The sequence below is a fragment of the Eufriesea mexicana genome, unplaced genomic scaffold, assembly GCF_001483705.2.
Source record: "Eufriesea mexicana isolate 0111107269 unplaced genomic scaffold, ASM148370v2 scaffold124, whole genome shotgun sequence".
NCBI lineage: Eukaryota > Metazoa > Arthropoda > Insecta > Hymenoptera > Apidae > Eufriesea > Eufriesea mexicana.
In genome coordinates, this window is record NW_016908357.1 from 2096906 (window position 1) to 2120139 (window position 23234).

General features: G+C 48.0%; 1 protein-coding gene across 1 annotated transcript in view; it reads left to right on the forward strand.

Annotated features, from left to right (window-relative positions):
- Positions 1 to 23021, forward strand: part of 5-HT1 (serotonin receptor) — a 31361-nt gene extending 8340 nt beyond the window's left edge. Inside the window, exons 2-6 of the mRNA XM_017911367.1 lie at positions 1909 to 2042; positions 20639 to 20782; positions 21631 to 21786; positions 22009 to 22169; positions 22477 to 23021. Of these exons, the coding sequence (XP_017766856.1) occupies positions 1909 to 2042; positions 20639 to 20782; positions 21631 to 21786; positions 22009 to 22169; positions 22477 to 22963 (1082 nt within the window). The 3' untranslated portion in view covers positions 22964 to 23021. The remainder of the gene's footprint in view (positions 1 to 1908; positions 2043 to 20638; positions 20783 to 21630; positions 21787 to 22008; positions 22170 to 22476) is intronic.
- Positions 23022 to 23234: the final 213 nt, after the last annotated feature.

The following is a 23234-nucleotide window of genomic DNA, read 5'->3' on the forward strand; positions in this document are numbered from 1 at the left end:
CTTGCAGCCCTCCCACGATCTTCGTGATCTTTCGTCGACCTCGTCATCGAGATTACGCTCGATATATTACAATATCGGGAAGAGAGAAACGTGACTCGTAATTCCAGTTCAACCGAGATTCCGGTTTGCTCCGGAATCATATCCTCGAGCGAACAGTTTTAATACCACTCTCGCGGGTATATAAACAAACGAAGAGAAATGCGTCGGTTAATTCGGAAAGCACCAGGGCAAGCACCGTTCATTTATTCATATTAAACGCTTCAGTCTCTGGTTCAGAGTGCAGTAAAACGCTCGTGACGACGCGATTGCCGGACACTCGAGCGATTTAGTTTGCAAAACCAGGGATGAGAGGATGGCCAGAGCAAGGGGTTGGAAAAACTATACGACGGAGCTCGTCTCTCCCCAAGTGCCGAACGAGACACGTCCGTATATGCGTATACGTGTTCCCGATCGCGATCTCTCCCGCGCGATATAATCCGGGGCTTGCTTTATATTGCTTCCCCATCGGGGGAAACGGGGAATCCCCGATCGTAAACAGGATTTAAACGGGGCGTCGCGTCGAGACACCGGGGTCATATAAAAATGACGGCGCGAGGGAGCCTCGCCATTAGCGAGTGATGGAAATGGGGCAGAAAACCGTGTAACGAGACCGTGACGCCTGTAACGCGGGCGACCGTTAATTTCAACATTGGTTTAAACCGCGTAGAAACCAATTTACCTTGTGCGGTAGCGTGTGCTGGTCGATGCGTCCGGTATCGGCTTTGACCAGAGTCGGGTTTCGCCACGTGATAAATTATAAACGCGAACGAATTCTCGCGCGTGAAACATCCGTGTCGATGCGATACTCGTGTATCGATTCGACGGTAAAGGAATCGGGAGATCGGTAAGCGATTCGAGTCTCGTGCCGCTTAGGATTCCTCCCGGTTCCTTCGCGGAACGACTTGCATCTCTTTAGAGACCCTCTCGATTCCCTGGGTTTTGCAAACGATCGGTAAATTCGCGAATTTTCGGTGAAAATGTATTCCGATCTCGCGTTTCGTAGCGCATGAACGTGGCGTTATTCGTTGCTCGGTGGACACGTCAATTGGTGGACGCACTGCAATCGACGCGTGGCGTCGCGTTGTAAATTAATTTTTCGAAACGTCGCTTTAACGGAACAGGCTGGGAATAGGTTCGGTAAAGCGGAAGACTGTCTGTCTGATTCGGAGCCTTCCTGGCGGACGAATAAACTGATTACGCGATTGTCAAAACGTTTGCTAAGCCTTCAAAGCGACGCGACGTCAGCGTCGAAAGACTAATTACGGGATAGCAGCAGCGAGTCGGCCGTACACGAACGTCCTCGCTGACGAATGAAAGCTACCTGCGATACCTTTGTCACTTGCCGCGGATAATTAGCCGAAGTGTAATCGCCGTGCGAACGCGCGAGTGGGAGTCAAAGGTCGAGGATGATCGGTGAAGTTGACTGTACGGTATCGGGGAAAATTCTCAGCTCGGACGATCCGTGATTCGCGAGGATAATTTATCCCGGAATTATTAATCGCGAAATTCCCGCGGAATTTTGGCGTAATGGCAATTTCGCGCTTTTCCGAAATCCCCTGTAATCAGCTTATGAATTATTTACGCGATCCTCGAGGACCTCGCGCGACTAACCGGATCTATGATTAAAAGTTGCAGCGAGCTGCCTCAAAGGTCGCGTTATAATCGCGCGGATAAGCAACCGTGATAGCCTCACCGGTTCGAGCAGCGTCGATGTGACGGACTGTGAAACGGTTGCAAAGCTGCCGTTTCAGGCTTTCGCCGGGATGATTATTCGCCGAGCTTAAACCGTTTTTCCCCGAACGTGCGCGTAATGCCTTTTTGCGCGATGGCCGACCCACCCTCAAGCACCACGGGAATTTTATGTTCCAGGGAACCTGTTCGTGATAGCGGCGATCCTGCTCGAGAGGAACCTTCAGTCAGTGGCGAATTATTTAATCGTCAGTTTGGCCGTCGCTGATCTCATGGTCGCCTGCCTGGTCATGCCCCTCGGAGCAGTTTACGAGGTATTAAATAAAATAATTCTCCAAAGGCTAAATACATCCCGTAAACCGTGCGTCCGTCACAGGCGTGTAAGTAGAATTTAATTTTAATTCCAGCCTCGATGAACTTTTTTTTCCTTTTTTCTTTTTCGTCGAAAACGGAGAAAGAACGTCGGGACCGCGTTGATCCCTTTCCCCGTGGAAACCTCGGGTATGAAATTTTTCAGAAATCCGCCGGAAATTCGGTTACCGTGTATCCCGGCAGGCTACGCGATATTAAACGGATTCGTTTGGCAAACAGAGCGGACTCGTGGGTGGATGCCAGTAAGGGTCGCGTTTTCCAAAGCGTGGACGTGTTCATTAATGGTAACCAGTATAGCGGTCAGTTATGGGCTGCCTGGCCTCTAAGCTTCGACGAAACGTATCCGTTCCGAGCCGACTATCGACGATCGTTCCCGCTTCGTGGCTTCGCCAGCTCGAAACAGTTTACTCGGGATTAAATTTCGTGACTTAACGGGGAATTAACCGAGGAGTTGGCGCAACTGCCGCAGACTCGGGGAACACTCGTGTTGCGGAACCGTGATGGATCGGTGGGAAAAAGTGGCAGAGATAAGCGAACGGCTCGGGGAAGTCGTGAAAGTTTTAAGAAGCTTGTCACTCGGGAACGAGTCTCCACGATAAACGATAATCGCGCGACTTTGTCGCGATGATTCCCCGTGCTGAGAGACCCGATTTCAATTTCGTCCGCTCGATATCCCGACAGAGGCTGTGCATTGTCTCGGTTTAATGTATTCCGATGGATCTACGAAATCTTAGAGGTCTCGAGGCGCCCGTCGTGCTTCCAGACGATGATGTATAATTAAAACGGACTCCCGTTGTGTAAGAAACTCGTTACTGCGCCGTTCTTTGGGAATTAATTACCGTTTCGAAGTTGCTAAGGCGATTATCAAGCAACTTACACAATCGCTTACACCGTTCTCGAATATTTTACTCGTCCTCCTCGTTCTCATTGTTCCACGGCTCGCGTGATACGATTAAAGTTGCCCTAAAGTCCTTAGGAAACGCGATCTACAGTCAGCCATGAGAACTTCCAATCGGGTGGATCAAAAGATCGTAGTCTTACTCGGATCTTGGGGGGGGAAGCAGGATGGTAAAATCGCGTAATTAACTGTGCCGGTGAAATAGGCTCCGAAAACGGGGGAACGAAGATGGATATACCCGTGCTGGTAGAAAAATGTCCGACATAAATCGAAATGCGTAATCTCATGGCCTCGCCGTTGTCTGCGAGTTCCATGAGAATGGAATAATAGCGAGCTCTGATTTCAATGAATTCATGGCACGGTGTAGCGTCAGGACCTCTATTCTGTTTTCTTTTCCGAACCCCCACCGTACCCGAGGGCGCGCCTATTTTGAGGGCTTTGTGAGAGTCCAAGCTCCCTGTTCCGCGAGGAGTTGCGAATGTGCTGCATCGCTCTGGTAACGCGTTTGTACGGTACAAGGGTATAGCTGGACTTGGAAGCCTTTACATTGTGGTTTCATTAGCGTTACTAAAAATGGACGGTTCTTAGCTGGCAAATAGTAGAAATACGCGGCAGCCGCGCGTACAGAAATTCGCGAAGTATTCGAGATAAATAGCGAGCTTAGGTTTCGCGGAATATTCATGCTCCCGGTTAAGAATGGAGAATGGCCGAATTTTTTCCCCGGCCATTGTTACTTCTCTATCGTGCGCGTCTGAATTTCGTCCTTTCCCCCTTTCCCCCGACCCCGGCGTTGCTGCGGAATTTCTTTATTCCGTGGAAATTACTTGGAAATTTATCGAAGCATAGCACAATGTAGTTAAAGCAGGCGTCTCCGTTTATCCGTCAAAGGGAAGACATATCGGAGAAATTCCGAGACCTGTAATCCACGGCAATGAAGGTACTCGATCTCAATCTTCGAGAAATTCCTCATTCCGTAATGCACGTGACGGATGTACAGCTGCCCTAGGTAGACGGCGCAATGAGCAGCTTCTTATTAGGCAAAGAAACTGCCCGGCGTTATTGTCTTGGAATTATAGACCGCGTCCAAGGCTTCGGGATGATTTACATTCAACTTCTCCGCTGTTACTGCCATACCGATGTTAGGTTAGCTCCCGTTTAGCTGACGGTTGCTGAAATTCACGCTCTTCTTACCGCCAAACAGCGCCTTTAACGCGTCACGCCATTCTGACGTGCATTCTTGCCTCTGCTGTGTGCTTACGTGCACGCTGGGCAACTGTAATAGCGATTCTCAGCTCTCGACACGCGTTTAAAACTGCCGCCCAGCTTCTCGGGTGACTCGTGTAACGAAGACCAATGGCAGTCGCGGGTCAGACCCGGCGTAATTCCCCGCGACGAATCCTTGAATCCTCCCCGGTTTCCAATTCCCCGGCTTTGAACTGTAGACTAATAATTTTCAAACGACATTCGCAAAGCTGCACGCATCCAGCAGAGAACCTCTGATACGCCTTCTCCTCCGGAACATCTAACGCTATCTAGCCCGAGTTAAACCAGCGCCACGCAACTCGGGGAACAGACGCGAGCATTAGATGTTTTTGGAAAGCTTTGACAACGGCGGTGGCTTGTTGCAGGCGCAGGGAGTTAGTCAAAGGTTCAGCGTGCAAGTATTTGTAACTGCTTTTCAGCAGGTAGAAACGCTGTCGGAACAATTTCCTGTTTCCCCGCGTACCAACCGAATTCTGGAACCACCTAATTAGAACGAACTACCTCGTCGACTCCGCCCTCCTCCGTCTTAAACGTTCTCCATTCGATCTTCATTCCGCCGCCGTTTCTCCGACCGTCTCTCCTTATATTTGCCTCGCCGTTAATCGCGTTATCCCCGTCGCACGCCGCACTCCATATCATTCGCCATTTTTACGCGTTCACCCCGATGCAGGCAATAACCCGTTTCCTTCTTTTCGCCAATTTGTTTCAAACGCGTCGACCGACACCGGCTACGGAATCGTGTCCCCAAGATGGCGTGGACTCCTTCAATTTTCTATTCGGTACTCGCGGGAATACGGGCACGTTTAAAGCACATGGCGTGGAAAAGCAGCCGCCGACCTCTTCCGCCACTCCCCCCTTTTCTTTCGCTTCCTATCCAACCGGTTTTGTCGTTTTTCCGCTTGATGGCCGCTCGTGGCGCGGCCTCCGCGGTAATGTAATTGGAAAGCTTGGTCGGTCAGGCCGGGTGTCGAGGATCCAATGGTTGCCCGTTCGTTTTTCCGCGCAACAATGCGAACCCGCGTTTGGTTACACGAGGAATTCGTTGTCCGCGAATTCCTGATGTGTTGCGCCGCATACCGCCCAGCGCGCAGCGTTTTATCGCTACTACGCTTAAGCGGCTCGTTCCGCTTGAATTTTATAGAGAATACCGGCCGAATGCTTCCTGGGAATGTCGTATTAAATTTCTCTGAAACGAGAAGAATCGTCCGGTGACTTATTAAGAGACGCAGGGAACGCGTGTCGCGTCGTACGCCGGCGTGGCGCCGCATTTATGCGGTTGTACTACTAGTTCCCAAGTTTTTCCTTCCACGCCTTCTTGTCACTTTGCGATTTCACCTTTTTTACAGCTTCCTAACTTTTCCAATACATTTTTAAGCAGTTTGCGCTGCGCAGCTCTGTTCGTTTAAAATATTTGCCCGCTCGCCGCCATGGTTTTACGCTTATACTACTGGCTCCTGAATATTTTAACGCGGTTGTCGGTTGCGCGGTCGAGGTGGACACTTGTTTTTCCATTTCTTCGGGTAAATATCGAGTGTGGAATGTACCGTTGGCGAGTGAAAGAAAAAGGAAGCATTTCAGATTTATCACAGATTTATCGTTCATTCGAACGATATCCTGCTTCCCGTTACTCCAGCCTTGCTCCCACGAATTCGAATCAACGATCGAGATTTCTTTATTCGGTTTCGTTTATCGGTCCGTTTAATCTCAAAGAAACTGGACCAGTTTGCATTTTGGAAGAAAGAAGAACACGTTGAGTTTCCCAACTTTGATTGAACGGATTGCTTTGACGGGATAAGGACCTTGAAACGGTGTTTAGAAAGAAAAATGACAGAGCCGACGGTCAAAAATGGACAAATTTACGTCTGACGTTCGAACTATGCTCTTATCGATGTCCGTGATTGATTCTACGAATTTTGTAGATTCAATAGGTGTCTTAGTCTATCGATCCGATAACCACGATGCGTCGAAGATCAATTGAGAACAGACACGTGTTATATGCTAGTCAGATTTTTCATTTTCCCTTTTCCAGGGACATATTTCACAGCTGATAAGGCAAAGATTATTCAGATTTCTTATTCTAACTCATTTCTCTACGTCTGAGGTAGGGACCCTGCCACAGGAATTAGATAACGCATAGTATATCGAGGGAACATTCGTAAAATAAGAACGTTACCAATTTTCCCTTCGATTCCACACGGTTTTACAAACGGACGCGTATCAATAATATTCCATTCGTTCCAAAATTTCATTTCACAGTCCCCGAACTTATATTGTTCATTCTCCCGTGTCGAATAACCCGTCTTCCGACGGAGATTCCACGTTTCAGAACTCCCATCGTTTCCTTTTTGTCACGCCCTATTCGGTCCATCTTTTCGAATTCTCCTCTCTTTTTCCCCGAGACAAATTCATTTCGCTTCCTTCCTATGTCCTCTATCTTCGCTCTATTTCTCTCTCCCTTTCTCTTCAGTCTCACGGTTTTCTTGTTCTTCTCCCAAACCAATTTTTTTCTTCTCCTTTCTTCTTCTCCCGCGAAGCAAGAAAATTTTATACATCTCGCAGGGTATATCTTCTCCCCCGATCTGTACTTCTTCGTGACTTCGATCTTTCTCCAATTCCTTTTCTACGTTTTTCCAATTCCTCTCGTGATCGTGTTTATCCCCACCTCCACGCCGAATCGTTTAACTCGTGCGTTTTGCTCTCGTAACGCTCGCTAATGTCGTTACTGGTTGCGCAGTGAAACGTTATTTCTATCCTATATCCCGATTCATACGTGCAGAGCGCGACATTTTATTTCTCCCTTCGATAACCGATGGATAAAGGTAACGGTAATAGGGAGAAATGAAAGAACGAAATGGAATCACGGGAATGAAAGCAGGCGAAATTATGCTTTTCATCGGACAGCCGATAGAAAATTTCGCGGCATTAACTCGGAATGCGTTCGATTTCGTGGAACGATCTAAATTGCCGCGTATGTTATCGTAATAACGTTACAAATCGCGCGAATCACAGCTGCAAGACAATGATTAATTTCATCCACCGGGATATGGAATGGCTGAGATTCGCAGCGGGGATTTGCCATGGCGAAATTTATCGATTCGAGTACTGCGGATCTATTAATTTTATCAGCAGCGGTTTTAAATCTCGGAGTTATTTCCTCGGAGTTCCAGGCGAGCGTGTACATTCGGAAATTCGTGAGACGCTTTGCAGATTGGCATTCGGAGTAAAGATCGACGAAGGATCGAGCCCGAACAGGCGTCGAGGCAAGGAGTTCCGCAGGGAGCTCGTCAAACGCGTGATATTCCCTTGACGAGGCGAGGATAGCGTCTGGTTGGCAGAAATTTAATCGAATATCGGGAATAAATCGGCGCTCGTCCTCGTAACTCATAGCTTGCCTCAACGAGCGTGTAGCCGTAAGCAAATTGATCCTCTGTCCCGTGCGAAACGCGCAACGTCTCGTTGGTTCTGACAAGATTCCAGGCTGAAAAGCGTCGTACGCGTGGCGTAAAGATGGCCCTTTAAGAAAATTCACTGTTTAAAGAGAAACGTTTCTCTCTTCACCGTCAACGAGACCTATCTCCCCGACGTCTGAGACGTTGGCTTGTCTCCGGGGATAAGCTGTCTATCTCAAAAATGAAGCAAAAGGGGAATTAGGAAAAGTAAAGGGATCAAAGGAAAACGAGCAGCTGCTGAGACACATTGCCGTGCTGCTCATGGTAAATGCACTTATTCGAAAGCTCGCGATATTGCGACTGCTTTTAACGTGTCCCAGGGTTAGGGGTTCACGCAGTCTGGCTGAAGGGTAAGCTTAACCCCGCGTAGGAAGCTGTCCCTGTGTGCCTGAGACGAGGAAGTCGAGCGAGCTTATTTGTCGCAACTCGGCTCGTCTGCGATTTCCCTTCGTCCTCGCATACCATCATCTCAGTTTCCATTTCGCTGCACTCCGCGTGTGTCGGCTGATCCGACGAGGTCGCTGTATCCTCCTCCAGGCATCCTCTATTTCGAAGGATATTAATACACTGATTGGTATCACCGGCGTTCCTTTCCTTCCTTCCGCCGAGATGGAAACTCGGATTAACTTTATCCGACCAGCAGTTGAATGCTCGGCATGTCTCCTTCCATTTGCTCTGCCGTTGAAAGAGACAGGCTAACGTCAACACGAATGTGTCAGCGTCACGCTGAGGAACGCGGCGCCTCTGGTACCGCGACGTACCGTTGTTAACGTCAAAGCTTTCGCGTTAGGAAGATAAACGGAGATTGCGAATGGTTATCGTGTCGTAGTTTACGGGATACGATATTAAATTCGACTGAAAGTCAAAAAGCATTCAACGCGATACCAGGTGGAACGTTTACTTCCAGCATCTTCACCTTCCTGCACGAAGTTGTTTCGTTTGTTTGCCAAAGGATTTAGCTGCTCTCGGTGGGCGTGCCAGTGCACACATTGTGCCAACGTTTTCGCTGAAGAATGCTTCTGCGCATAAAAGCGGCTAGAATGACTGGTTCCCCTTCCTTTTTTCCTCTCTCTCTCTCTCTCTCTCTCTCTCTGTCTTCTTTTATTTTTTTCACCCTTTTTTCTTTTCGGTCCCTTTTTTGTTTCTTCTTCCCATGTTTGCCATTTTTCTTTTCGTTTTCTTCTCTGCTATTCGGAAACGCGGTTCCAGCGAATTTTCGCCGCGGCACATTCGCAGCCCCATTGTCTCGATTTTCCATCCCCCCGATAGGAATTGTCGAGGACTGCGAGGGGATTCGACGGATTTCGACGCGGAGATGGTTGTATTTAAATTGCAACGCGGCATCGATCGTTTTCTCGTAATGATCGGGCTGTGACGTCATTACCCGGGGTATCGCGATCCAAGTAAATTATCGATACGTGCCTGTCGCGACAGGCTGCGTTTTATTCCCGGCAAATTCGCGGCCACCACTCGTGACAATAAAACGCGTGATAATTCGTGAAAAATTGCAATAGAAAAGCGATAATAAAATACGGGCTTTATCGAGCTTTTTCGCTGATTTACGGCCGCAAGAAATTTGCTGTGTAAACAATTATCCTATATTCGGAAGGACGTTTCGCGTGCAATTTGCGAGAGTTCAATTGGCGAAAGTAGAATTCGCGAAATTTATACGAAGCAGAATGAGAAATTTCCAATTTGCCGTGTTTCTTTGGCACCGGCCGAAAACTGTGACGTATGGGACGAATACTTTGCCGGATATTCTCCAATTTTCCGTCAGTTATTCACATCGCATCGTACGTTCTTTCACCTTTGATAGTCGGCGTTTAACGAATCCACAATTAAAGGGGAACACGGGTAACGCCGCGTTGCAATCGACGTTTCATGCAACTTCCGAACGCGAAACTCGCGGAGCGATCGAATGAATCGGTTTAACGAACGGTACGCAGCTGTACGTAACCTACCGCACTGCTATTTCGCCTTAATAAACAAATATGGGAACAGCGATGTAATAGTCCAGTCCAGCATCGATCCGTGGGTTTACGCTGGCATTTCTATCCGACGAATCCGATTCGCGTCTACGCGATAGGCAGAAGGTTTGCCTGTTAGACGGAGGAAATTATTGGCGAACGTGGTCGACGCAGAGTTCCGGGATATGGCACTCTCGGGTTTGCCACTGTCGTAAATTGCAGCGAAAACAATTTCGTTTGCTCATGAAATTTCGAGGAAGAACAAGCCCGCCCGCGCAGCTAGTGGAAAAATTCAGGGAGCAGGATTCGCGTTGGTGATACCTTTCGTTGGTTAATAAACGCTCATGCGCGAAGGTTAACGCTGAAATATTTACGAGAGGAACGTGCTTGCAGGATGAAAAATCACCCGCTGGATTCTAGCTCGATCGAAGGACTCGCGAGATTACTTTGTCCTAATAGAATATTTAAGAACGTAGCTAAAAATTACTCTTCTACATTACCGCTTGGTTTATCGTCGCGTCGGATCGAGACCTTGGCTTTCGAGAGGGCGAGTGTGAATTCAAAAATTCTTTCAATATTTTCCATTCGAAGAGTAAGCTTCGAGGACGCGTGAGTCGAGGACAAGTAGGGGGACCCGGCGAGATAAAATTATTTCCAAAGCTAGTTATTACCTGGTACCCTTTGATCTCGTTGGCCGAAATACTTGGGCGAACAGGCGTTCTAAGGATCTATCAGTCGATTATTTCGAGAACGTGGTCACCGGTGGTCGAGGGAGGTGGAGGCAGAGAAGAAATTTCGCGGAGGATGCCAGGGATCAAACGCGAGACGATCAGCCGGAGTGGCCTCGATTCTAGTCGTAAAAGTTTCACGTGCGTCTGTATCGAGCCCTGCCAAGACTGCAGGACCTTTCAATTTCAATCGCATCCCTAGAAGGCTTCCAGCTGGATTCACGGATAAGCGTCCGATCCTTTGAAAGCTCTCCGCACACCGTTTGCTTGCTTTCCTTCTTCCAAGCCGCCATTCTTTTTCCCCGCGCACGTAAACCTTCCGCGTCGAACTTGTCCCGATTTTCCCTCTCCGGATTCGTTATGGTCTCCGTTGGCACTCTCCCGTGCTCGTGATTTTCCATCGATCGTGCACAGGATCGTGTACCGGATCGTGTGTCATTCCAAGAGTCGGGAGAACTGCATGGTACTCGATAACAGGCGGAAGATGCAGCTGGAGATTTATACAGCTAGGTAGAACCGGGAATACTAAGGATCGGAGGAAAAAAGTTCGCGATATCTCTCGCAAAGAAAATGGACGATTTTCTCCGCGCTTGGAAGTCGAAGATATTCCAAGAAAATAGATCCTTCCTCGAGCGACGATATTGATTCGCGTCAAGATCAACGAATCGTTTGTCCACGCTTCGTATCGCTCCTCCTGAAATAAAATTCGTCGGAGAACGGAGCGTAATTTCTCGAATTCCTGTAGATGAGAAGAGGTCTGGTGGGAGATTCGCGATGCACCTTGGCGAGATCTCGTCGCGAGGTGTCGGGAACTTGCAACCCCGGGCGTGCCTTTAGCACGCGCTTCATCGTTTCCCGTGGATAAGTTTTCCATTCTTCGCAAGCTCTGGACAAATACTCCGAGGCTCGACGCAGTCAAGAGAATTCTTACGAACGGCGATACCTTCTGACGTCTCGCACCCTCTCTACAATAGAGAAGCTTCAGACGATGTGGACCTTCTGGTCGTTTCATACCAGTAGCTAGATCCGTGTTCCCATCTCGCCATTGTGTTGGGGTTGCTCCTCTCGAAGCATCTATCAAATCCTGTCCAGGTGTTCTGTTTCAACGCGTGTATTCTTTTATTCAGAAACGCTCCGCCCTTCTGTCCCTGAATCTTCGTGGCGAACAAATTCTCGGGAAATTTAGCATTCCGACCTTTTTCCGATTTATTCCATTCCTGTTTATTTCAATAATAAACGAACGAACGGTCTCCGGATCGAAGGGAATCGCCAAGCGAAGTGGAAAGAGCGATAACGTCGAAAAGAGAATTTTTAATGGGAAGTTTAGAAACGTTCGATGAACCACGATAACTTCAGCTATCTCGCCGTTAAAATTCCCAGTTCGACTGTCAACGAGAGTCGTCGTTTGGCTTTGGAGATTTCTCCTAACATTTATCTACAGTTACACAGTCTCTATAACGCTGGAGAGTACATAGGCTCAAATTTTCACTGATTAACACGTTAAACGCCACGCCGGTTTTACGTGAGGTTCCATTAACGCTACAGTTAGCCGTCATTTGGGTCCTTCCGGGCCATACGGACCGGCTAAGCCTGAAAGGAATGTCTAGCGTCGGTCTATAGGGACTAGCGTGGCGTTTAACGCCATAAGGACTGAAACTGACTCGATCTCAACTTTAACTGACTGAATACCGATTACTGACTACTGACTGCTTGATCGAATGCATGCCTTCTAACTCGCCCTTATTTTAACCCTTATTTACAGTCTAACACTCTATCATACACAAGCTCTCTTCGTTGATCATTCATTTCTCACACGACTTCGCCCTCGGTGGGCCAGGTGCTTCAGACACTTAAACGCATTCCTAGACTTTCGTCCATTGCTTGCACTCGACTCGGTCATAAATATCTCATCCGTACAATCCTCGCACGCGGTCACTTGTCCGTCAAGGAACACTTCGACCATCGTTTCTTCATAAAGTCTAAAAATATCCTACATTTTAGCGACAATTCTTGCCTCGCGACGCAAGGCAATCTTCAACGCTATCTTCATCCTACGAGTATAGATACTTCCCAGTTATCGCATCCGCGGTTGTCGTTTTAATATTAATGCTGACGTGTTGGCTAAAAATCGAAGTCGGTGAAAAAGTAGACACATGACTTATCGTTCCACCTTTCCGTTTCCCGCATCCTCCTCGCGCGGAGCGAGAGGTGAATGGGCGAATTCTTATAAATAGTCCTTGGATCTCGATTTATTTCTCGTCACCGCGACAAAGGGTGTGGCTCGCCTTGCTTATTTTTCAACCAACCATCCTTTATCTACCCGTTCTGACATCGGGTTATCGAAAGGTTCGATTGCTCGACATTCTTCCGCTTCATCGCGTGTCACCATCCTCTTCCTTATGCCGGTGCAAGAGACGCTGCACCGTTCGTCGCTTTTTCTGGCAAACTGCTCGTTTCTATGGAATCGTTTGTTTCGATGCAACGAGCCGAACTCCGGCAAGTCTCGTGGACGTGACGCAAACTTTTGGAAATATCGTCAGGAGACGCCGTTGCTTCCCTCGGTTGCAAAATTCCTCTCCACTTGGACCTCGAATGTACAATATAATCGAAGATTTGGGTCGAAAACCGGAGTCGTTCGAATGAGCATCATTAACCCTTTCGCTTGACAGTGCAGTCCGCCGAAGTACCGTCACTGAAAGGAAGCGCGCGCTAGAAATATGCACAGTCATAAATATTTTATATAAAATTTTTTATTTTATTAAAATTTTAAAATAAAAATAAAATATTTCTCTACGTTTTCCTAAGTCTTGTGGAGGAACCTGTCCTATGGTCGTCGATGTCGTGTTGGTCGCAGGTGTCCTCCGTGGCGGTGTAGTAAAGGAGAATAGGAAAAGGAAGGGTTGCGTTTCCAAGTCCCGGACTTGCTAGTGGACTCATCAGTAAGGCTTTCTTCCTGCCTCAGACCAGGGATACTTAGGTGGCATAGGAACTTCTATTTAAGGAAGGTCGGGGCTTCACCGAGGACTTGGGAGAAAACGGGTGCCGTCTATAAGCGGCGCTCGAAGCGAAAGGGTTAAGAACGAATCGTGAAACGATAGTTGGGATTTTGAATAAATTTCCAGCCCTCTGGAATTCACGATCGTCTTCTATCCAATGTGGGGATCCCCCCACGTGGTTGCGATTATGTCTTCGTGTTATTCCTGTGATTCCTAGTGCTGCCTTGTTCTGAGTCTGCTAGTGGACTTGTCAGTAAGGCTCTCTAGCAGGCCCTACCTTAGACGGGGGATACTTGGATAGCATAGGAACTTCTATTTATGAAAGAAAGTCCTCGAGGATTCACCGAGGACTTTCTCGCAAGTCCTCGGACCTCTTTCAAGTAAGAATCCATGTATTGGGTGAGTACGAGAGTGAGAACGTTGGTGGCTACGCTAATTTCGGAAATTAGGTTGGTCGAGTGTCCAGAGAATTTTTTCCCGCGAAAATCGGATTCGAACACGCTGCTCGGATCTCGCGAAGACGTCCGACGCGTTCGAAGAATAGGATCGTGGGGGAATCTTAAATAGCCCCGGTCGAGTCCTCGTTGGAACTTTATTCGAGCCGGAAAGCAAAGCACGAATGGTCGATTCTTTTTAAGGACGGATCGTTAAGACACCTCGCGATTGCGTACGACGAGAGAGGATGTTTGATCGGCCTCGGGCGGAAGTGAAAGATTATTGATCGAAGTTGAGCGAAGAAATATGCTCGAGAGGCGTGCTCATCGGCTGATTGCACGCGTGTACGAGAGAGAAAATCCGATAGGGCAAACGAAGTTCGCGATAAAATAAAGCCTAAGTTGTATTTACCGCGACATTCTCCGTTTATCGAATCCACCCCGGTCTGATACGCTTTGTACCTCGACGTTTACGCGAGAAACGAGACCCTGAAGCTTCTCGCAGTGTCTGAGAAAATTATTTACTCGCTGCACGGCGGATAATTTAGTCGTGTTCTAGCTCGAATGCGCTTGAAACGCGGAGCGGGGGTGAGGGTGGCGCGTGAAAAGGCGAATCAGGGGTTGAACGAGTTTCGAGTAGACTTTGCTCCCTTGTATCCCTTTGATGAACGGCGAAAAAGGCGACGGCGAAGATGTAAAATGGCGTGTACGATCCGAATTATTCCTTACTCTTGGAGCTCGGGTAAACGTTCAACCCCGAGTCAGAGATGGAATAACGAGGACGTGGAAGGTCCGTTGTTCCCCGAAAAATAATCATTTTATTCGTCCCTCTGGAAGAATTTCGTCGCGTGAAAAGCAGCGTACGACGGTTTTGTTAAACGTGTCCTAAATGCGGATGCATTCTGGTACTTCCGGCCTTCTTCACACGAAAGAATCGCCCGATGCGCATTGTAAAAAGGATGCAGTTTCTTTCTATAGCACGGTCCCTATCTCGGCACGCCTGTGTACCGTTCGTTATTGTTCACCCGTTCTATTTCTGCTGATCTCGGCCCCGAATACACTCTCGTTCCATTCCATCTCGCCGGTAGATCGCGTTTTTCTGAATCATTCCACCCTGTGCCGAACGTTTCTCCTCGTTTCCCGAACGTTCCCGTGACCCTCGCAGCGGGATGATAAAACGGAACAGCCTCGAGACAGAATTCCTCTGGTATCGAAATAAAATTCCTTCTAATAAGTGAGCGATTACTCGAGCTATAGACGGATAGATCTGCCGTGCAACTCCCGAAAGACGCCCCGGAACAAATCGTTGACCAGAGAGCGGAGAAGAAATACGGGAAAGGAGAAGAGGAATAGGAGTCGCTGGCAAAGACAAAAGTCGATTGGCTTTCGGAGGTGGATTCCAATACCATGAATGGACTTTTAAGCAGGCGTGCGTCAGTCTCTCCCTGTATCCCTCTCCTGCTCTCCGCTCTTATCGCTCTTCCTTCCACGAACTTTTCACCCTCCGTCTGTGGGGGATTCTTCGAACCGACCTCGCTCTGATTTCGCGCGAAATTTTTCCCCGAGATACGAGAAAGCACGTTAATTGCCGCAGGAAGTGCCCCCGTTCGCGGTTGGTCCTTTGAAAACGCAGCGTAAATTCCATCGGCAAGTAATGCTTGTTTCTCGAAATCCGGGGGAGAGACTTTACTCGTGTCTCCGGGACAACGGCTAGAGTAAGGGACGGTGATTAAAAATGGAAAGTGAAGCCGGTCGACAAAGGACCGTCTGTGTTTTCAAGGCTCGTAGTTGAATTTTTTAGGCAGTCAAGGAAAAGGCGATATTCCGTTGAGGGGTTCTCAGGGACGACGCGAGGAAGAATGTTCTCACATGAATTGTATCCTTTGTGAAGTGCCATTAATTTCCCACCCTGCCCAGCTCCCTTGGTAACTTTCAGCTCTATGCCTGGCCGTCTCATTTAACCGGCGACTCTCGATTCAACGAGCCTGGCCTGATTCCGTTTATCCGAGATAACCGGCACCCCGAATGTAAGTGGAAATTGAGTTCACTTGAGCCATTTGACGTAATACTTAAGACCTTCTTTCCACGACGTCCTTTCGACCACCGCGTTTCCGTCGCTTCAGACTCCGATATTAATTACTCGGCCAGCCTTGCTCCCCACTGTATCCGAAGGCAAACTCCACTTCGATCCGAGTTCTATGATTTATCGCTCCTCGATCGATCCCTCGACTAGGCTTTTCTCTGCAGAGTGTCCTCCAGTCATTTGGAAATCGACGGTCGTCCCGAGAACGAGCCGTTGTTGGTCCCTGAACGAGTCTAGGGTGCCTATCGTAACGAGCTTGACACTTGGCTCACGGTTGTCACGGGATATCGAGTTCGTTCGGCTCGTTTTAACTTCCGCGATGTAAAATACGACTCGATAACCTCGGAACGACGCAGACGCTCTCAGCCTGGAAATTGGCTCGACTGAGAAGTTCCAGCGGTATTTGCTTAACGCGAAGATCGGTGTTAGGAAAGTTTGACAGTTGGTCCGTGCCGCGTTCCATCTGTGGCTGTTTCGAGCGCTTCATTTCGAGCCAGGCTCTATGACAGTTTTGGCACTTGTTGCGCGAAATCGGGGCATTAATTTCGCCGCGATTTCGATTGGAACCGAGCCCTGTTTCAATTACCGCGATTAAGCAACCTGGCTAATTTCGCGCGAGCGAATTCGATCCGGACTCGCACAACTTTTCAGCAATTCTTTCGCCACCGTTCCTGTTTCACGATTAATTCTTAAAAATTCCACCGTGTCGTCGAATCTCTAAACCGTTTCCCGATACGACGCGATGCGATAAAGCTTTTATCGGGATTGATTAACCATGGACACGGAGAAATGGAGGTATCGAGTGGAATTCGCAGTCATTGAGCAGAAAACTTCTGGTTTTGTATTTCGAGTATCGCCAGGCGAAACCAGCATTTTGCCCGGCGATTGACGAATCCGCATGGCGGCTGGTAATTAGAGGAATCTCGTGCAGCACGGTCTCTCGGAATGGAAAAATCCAAAAGTGCCGCGGCATGACCGGCCTGCTGGAATTCTGATACCGGTGTATCGATCCTAATCTCCTTGCGAATATGTTGCGCACTGACACGAACAGATGATTTACGAAGCCGGTCCGTTGTGGCAGCCGAGCCGGAGATTCTATTGTACGCGAACAAACGCTTTCCAACCCGTCTGCCGCTCGATGCCCAGTCTCTTGGTATTCAGATAGCTTGTGTTCAACACATTGATGCACGACTACGCCGTTGCGATTACGTTCACGGATGCCGATCGTCTTGCCTCATCGTGTAATGGATCTTCGTGGCAAAAAAGATGCTCATCCTGGCTATTGAATCCCGTTGTCATGGGAAATCCTCTATCGCGCAACTAACCAGGCTCTTCCCCGCTGCTGGCCGAATTCCATTCGTGGCTCGTCGTTTAAGAAGACCCGGGTTTCCCTCGAAACGAATTTTTCAACTCCGGTCAATCGATCGACGCAGACCGGGTAGTTTGCGTAGCTTTTATCCATCGGCATCTGGGTTACGTAATCGACGCGAAATGATCGTAAACGTGTTTCGAGGCGGTTTAAGACCTGGCCAAATTGAATGGAAATTAGAAGAGAGCGGTGGCCTCGTTCCGTTACGTAAGTGCTGGGATGGAGGAGCAAAAGAGGGTGAGAAAAGTGCCGACTTTATCATAGCAAGGCAACTGTCTTCTGCAACTTTGACAGAAGCAGAAGAAGCTTTATTTAGAAACGCGCACGGTAAGCGCCGCCAAGGGACCCTTCAGGGACTCGAAAAATGGGACAACCTTTTAAATCAATCGTCGCTCGTAGTGTACCACTAGTTCAAACTTGCTCTCTCTATCTCTCTTTCTCTCCTTTCTCTCGTGATTTCAAATTTACACGCGGCCCGAGGGCTTCGAGTAAAAGCCGGATGAACTCTATCCGGTCGTCTTTCGTGCCGGTCACGATCGCTACGTTTATTATTCGTTATCGGTGAATTAATTATCGGAAGCGATACGGAACGGTCCTTGAGACTTCTTGCTCTTCGCTGTGCGCGCGATCAATTTTCCAGCGGACAAATACGTATCGCGAATTGCCTGGGTAATTACGCTGGCAAGCGAGTTGTCGGACGCTCGTAATTAACGAGTCACGCACTTTTAATGAACCGGATTCGAAATATTCCTACCGTGAAATAACGGAATACCATCAACGGCAATTCATCGGGGTAGCGTTTGCATTGACATTAACTTCGCGGTGATCTCGTTTGATTAATCCTTTTCGCGAATATCCTGCGTTCAACGAGACCGTACAAGTAGTTCCAAGAACGTGTTCTATGGGAAAATCAGCATACTCTTTTCTCCATTTATTCCGGAGGGTAATCGTTCATGATATTCCCCTAGTCATCGTGCAGAGTTAGCGTTTAATTATCTAGGTAATATCCTCGATTTCGTTAAAGCAGGGAGAATTTTATTAAAGCAGAAAGCGTGAGTAATGGAAGATTGAAACGACAAACCTTTGTTCGCTCGCATTTGTACGATGCTTGATAGTGGGATACAATGAAAGATCGGCAAAGAAACGTTTTCCTACCCTTTCAAAGGACCCTTCATAAAGTTGGGCGCCCTTTCGTTTATTAACCCCCTCATTCTTCGTCCCTCGTAACTTTGGACCTCTACATTCTAGTGTTACGTGTCCCTTAATTTGAAACGAAGAATTCCAAACATTTGCTACGATTCAACCCGTTACAGTTCCTAACAGGTGAGAACGAGTGGAAAACTCGGTCTTGAACTCGAAAATATCGAAATAAATTAGACAAAGGTCCCCGCCGTATTTTAAATAAAGGACGAAGGAAATCTTAAATCCACTCGAGAGTTGCAGCAGACTGTTCCAAACATCGTGATAAAAAGAATCGTTGCTAAAAAGAATATATCTGTTACAAAATTTGCTCAGAGTTTCAACCGTATCTAGTTGAAATTGGTAGAACTTTGAGCCATTATAACTCCGACGGCAGAAACTTTCTGTGAACGGATGAAAGATGAATAGAATCGCGGAACCTTCTACTTTAAATTGCTCTTTTATTCATCTCAATGCGACTTCCTGTTCTCGAGATATCATCGCGTGAAGTGGAAGCTGATTTTTAATCGTTTAGTGTCTCTGTCCTCGTCGTACGCTCGGATCTCTCACTCGTTACTAACCTATCCCGAGCTTGCGACAAGTATACTGGTCAGTGACAGACGTTGAGTCAGCGCTTTTTTACTATTACAACTCGGGAGTACGCATTTCCAGGAGAAGATGTGGGTCACGGAGCTTGCAGACCCATTCAGCAGACCCTGTGCTGCCCGAAGTACCTACCATGAGCTATTCGAGTTCTTATATCTGGAAAACCGATTGAGATATTTAGATGAAAGACTAAGGAGCTCCGGTGGTATGATTTCCTCTATTTTCTGAGTAGCTTGGGTCAACCAGGGTTCCAATCTTTCGAGGACTTTTTCACGAATGAAGTCGAAGTCCTTCAGTGCGTTTCAATAATTCCAATGATCTGTTGTTACGATTTAATTTTTACCAGGAGCAAAATTTTATTTAATTTCACGTTTCACGTTTCCCACGTAGCAGTATCTAGGAGCATCTGCGAGATGTTTTTTCAATTTTATTCAAGACATTTCGTTGCTCGCTGTCACGAATGCGTCATCCTGGTATCTGGCGATTATTTGTCTGGATGTTTTATTTGGGGAATTTCTTTTCGATCAGAAGCTATGTCAATCGAACGAATAACTTCCATTAAACTGATGTTTGCAATAGTGCATTTCACTTTTTCCCTGTCGAATGGACAGCGAAGAAAAACACGCGGACATTATTCTGCACTTTTACACAACGGCAGAGCACCAAATACAATGGAATTTAGAAAAGTCCTCGTGTTTGTAACGAGACGCGTGTTATTTACATCGACGGTTTCACTGTTTGCACGTGTGGCAAATTGGAAATGAGTGTGCCATGTAGTTTGCGCTTGTCACAGAGAGGAGTACGAGAATTTTCATGTCGACAGAATCCCGTTGAAGGCACGATGGCACGCTGCTACTTCGAGTTTGTAGTAGTTACCGAGAATTTCCAACGTCGAGGGTCCACCACTACAGTAATTTTCATTATGTCGTCTGTTATTACTATAGCTTCCGTCGTAGAAGCTGATATTACAATTTCAAGCCGTGAGATCCTTCGTTTCTCTGTTTTCATTACTATATTTTCTCCTATAGAAACCGTTGTAATTAGACTTTCTCGTCAAATGCAGTAAAATGATGCTCAGTGAAATTGAAATGACGTTTCGCTAACGGCTTCATTCTTCGTCCAAGTAATATTCGAGAAACGAGTTAATGTGCGCGAAACGGTTAACAACGTGGAAGCTCGCGAGCTCTTTTCCATCTCGATAATGAAAGTGAAAAATCAATTCCGCGTGTGTTTGCAAACTAAATAAATTATATTGTTCCGACAACCAGTATCCATTCGACCAGCAATTACTAGGTTTCGACGTGAAACCTAGGATCTCGTCTAGTCGTCGTAAAAATCGAAAATTATGCCGAACCAGTTGCTAGAGTCATACGATAGCTTAGAGCAACGCATCCGCTTGTACCTGAAACGCCAGATCGTCCAAGCGAAGGCAGCGTGCAGTTCCCATGGTACACATGGCTAGGAGCGGACTAAAGACACCCTTAGGATCCCTGCGCTGATCGATCCAACGACACGACGACGACACAGCGACGCATACCCTCTAACAGATAATTCTGTTTATTACAGATAAACGAGGGATGGTCGCTCGGGCCTGAGCTTTGCGACATGTGGACCAGCAGCGACGTTCTCTGCTGCACTGCCTCGATATTGCATCTGGTGGCTATCGCGGTCGACAGATATTGGGCAGTCACCGATCTCAATTATATACAGGTTAATTAACACTGTCGCGGTCGACAGGTAGTCGAGAGACTAGAACGGTAACGAATGGCGAACTTACGTCACGATCGCGTGTCTATGGACCTCGAAGGGACGACAGTATCGAGGAGATTAGGGACAGGGTGGTGAAAACGGCCGTATATTGATCCTAGAATACGACTAGATAATCTGGCTCCGGTGTCCTGCTCCCCTTGTACGACTGCGGGTCATTAAAGTGGAAGGTGCAATTAGTAGAGGGTTATTGCGTGTGCAACCGTGGAGTCGTTTCTTCCTTTTTCCTCGAAAGGATCCCATTCAATCCCCCGGCATACCCGCGATAATGCGTTTTACTTAGTAAAATTGCCCAAGAAATTGGGAATTCGACTACGCCTCGCGCGCGGAACTCGGTTACCGAAGAATCGAAATTAGAGTGCCGCGAAATTTAATTTCATCCGAGATTAACGTGCAAGGCTGCGCGGGAACTTCCACTGCAATTCCGTACCAGCGATCAATCTGACGTCCCATTACCGATAGTCGATAATTAATCGTACCTAAGTCCCTTGACATCCCGCTAGCGATACACGCATGTCCGAGATAGTTGAGCGACGGGATCCAAGATCAGGATCGCTGCGATCCTCGCTCGATCCGGTAAGCCTGGAGCAAAGCGCGGCAGAATTATTTCTTTATTTCGATCGTGAATCAAAACGCGGTTTCCGCGTGCGTTTTCCATCTTGGTCGCGGTGCGAATGTTCTGTCGAACATCGGAGTTATAAAAATATTTTCGGGCATATAGGAGTGCCAGAGGTACGAGGCTCGCCAATTCTCGGGTGTGATAACCGGTGAAAGAATTTCTTTACTTCCAGGCGAGGAATCCACGGCGGATCGGTATGTTGATCGTCACCGTCTGGGTGGTGTCCTTAGGAATCTCGTTGGCGCCTCAACTTGGCTGGAAGGATCCTGATTATTTGGACCGTATAGCGAACGGAACGTGTCTGGTGTCGCAGGACCCCGCATACCAGGTAAGAGCTGCTCGACAAATCAGAATCTTCCTCGAGTTATTTCGAAATTACATCTGTTGCGCGGATAAAACCGCCCCGGCGAGCAAATCCGATGATCCGGACTGATCATACCGCTGTTCGATCGGCGACGGTGTTACGCGACCACGTCACGATCTCGGGGTAATATTTAGAAGCTTGTTTAGGGGAAGGTTTAAAGTTGGAATTTCTTAAAATACTTTGCAGATCTTCGCCACATGCGCCACGTTCTACCTACCCCTGCTGGTTATTCTATTCCTGTACTGGAGGATATTTCAAGCGGCACGGAAGCGGATCAGAAAGAGACCGGGGACTATCGTGCAGCCACCTCGTGAAAGAAAAGGCATCCTCAGACTCGTCACAAGAAGGTTCCGCTTCCCCACGACTCTGAATAGATACACGGTTGCAAGGCTCGTTAGCGGTGTACCTTAACTTATCCTTCTTCATTCGTGATTTCCACGAGGCCATTACCTGTGCACCTCGGGCTAATTACCTCGCTGAATCGTTGAGCATACTCGCAACCGGCTAACAGCTCGTTACGTTGCATTACGCGAGTGGATCTTGATCCCGTTCGCAGCGGGAGTCACGTTAAATATATCCAGAGATATTTGTTGCGGGATAGGGATGCAGGAAGGATTGTTAGTTGCCATGTCATACACGTTACCTACGTTTCAGACCGAGGGAGGAGTCGACGGCGTTCACCATAACGAGATCCACGCCGGACCATTCGTCGATCTCGCCGGAGAAGTCGTCGTCGTACAACGGGGCGAACGCGACGCAGTCGACGACCGTCACGCCGTCAGCGATATCCACCACGACCACCACCACCACCACCACCGTGACGAACCCTTCGTGCAGCCACTCGACCTCTTCGAGCAAGAGAACGCGCGAGACGATCGAGTCGAAACGCGAGAGGAAGGCCGCGAAAACGCTCGCGATAATCACCGGGGCGTTCGTGGTGTGTTGGTTGCCTTTCTTCTTGATCGCGTTGCTTCGTGCCACGTGCGAGGTCTGCGAGCCATCGAATCTGATAGCAAGCGTCTTCCTGTGGCTGGGCTACTTCAACAGCACCCTGAACCCTGTGATATACACAGTATTTTCACCAGAGTTCAGGCAAGCCTTCAAGAGGATGCTTTGCGGTGGTTCCAGGATAATTCGCTGACAGTGGATTTAAATTTCGATCGTTTTAAGAACGCGACAGTGTGCCCGTGTGTGAGTGCATGGAACGGGGGTATTGGTGATGCGTGCGGACGGATGAGTCTCGTGTAAATAAGACAGTTATTAACTAAATCCTTCCTCTCCTTTCGATAGCGTTCAACTAACGTGTCACGTACTTAGGCAAACCTTAGCGAGTCCGTAGAGTTCTCTACCCGCAATGTTTCCGCTGGAACGACCGGGTTCAACGATCATCCGGATCGCGATCGAGACGTCTA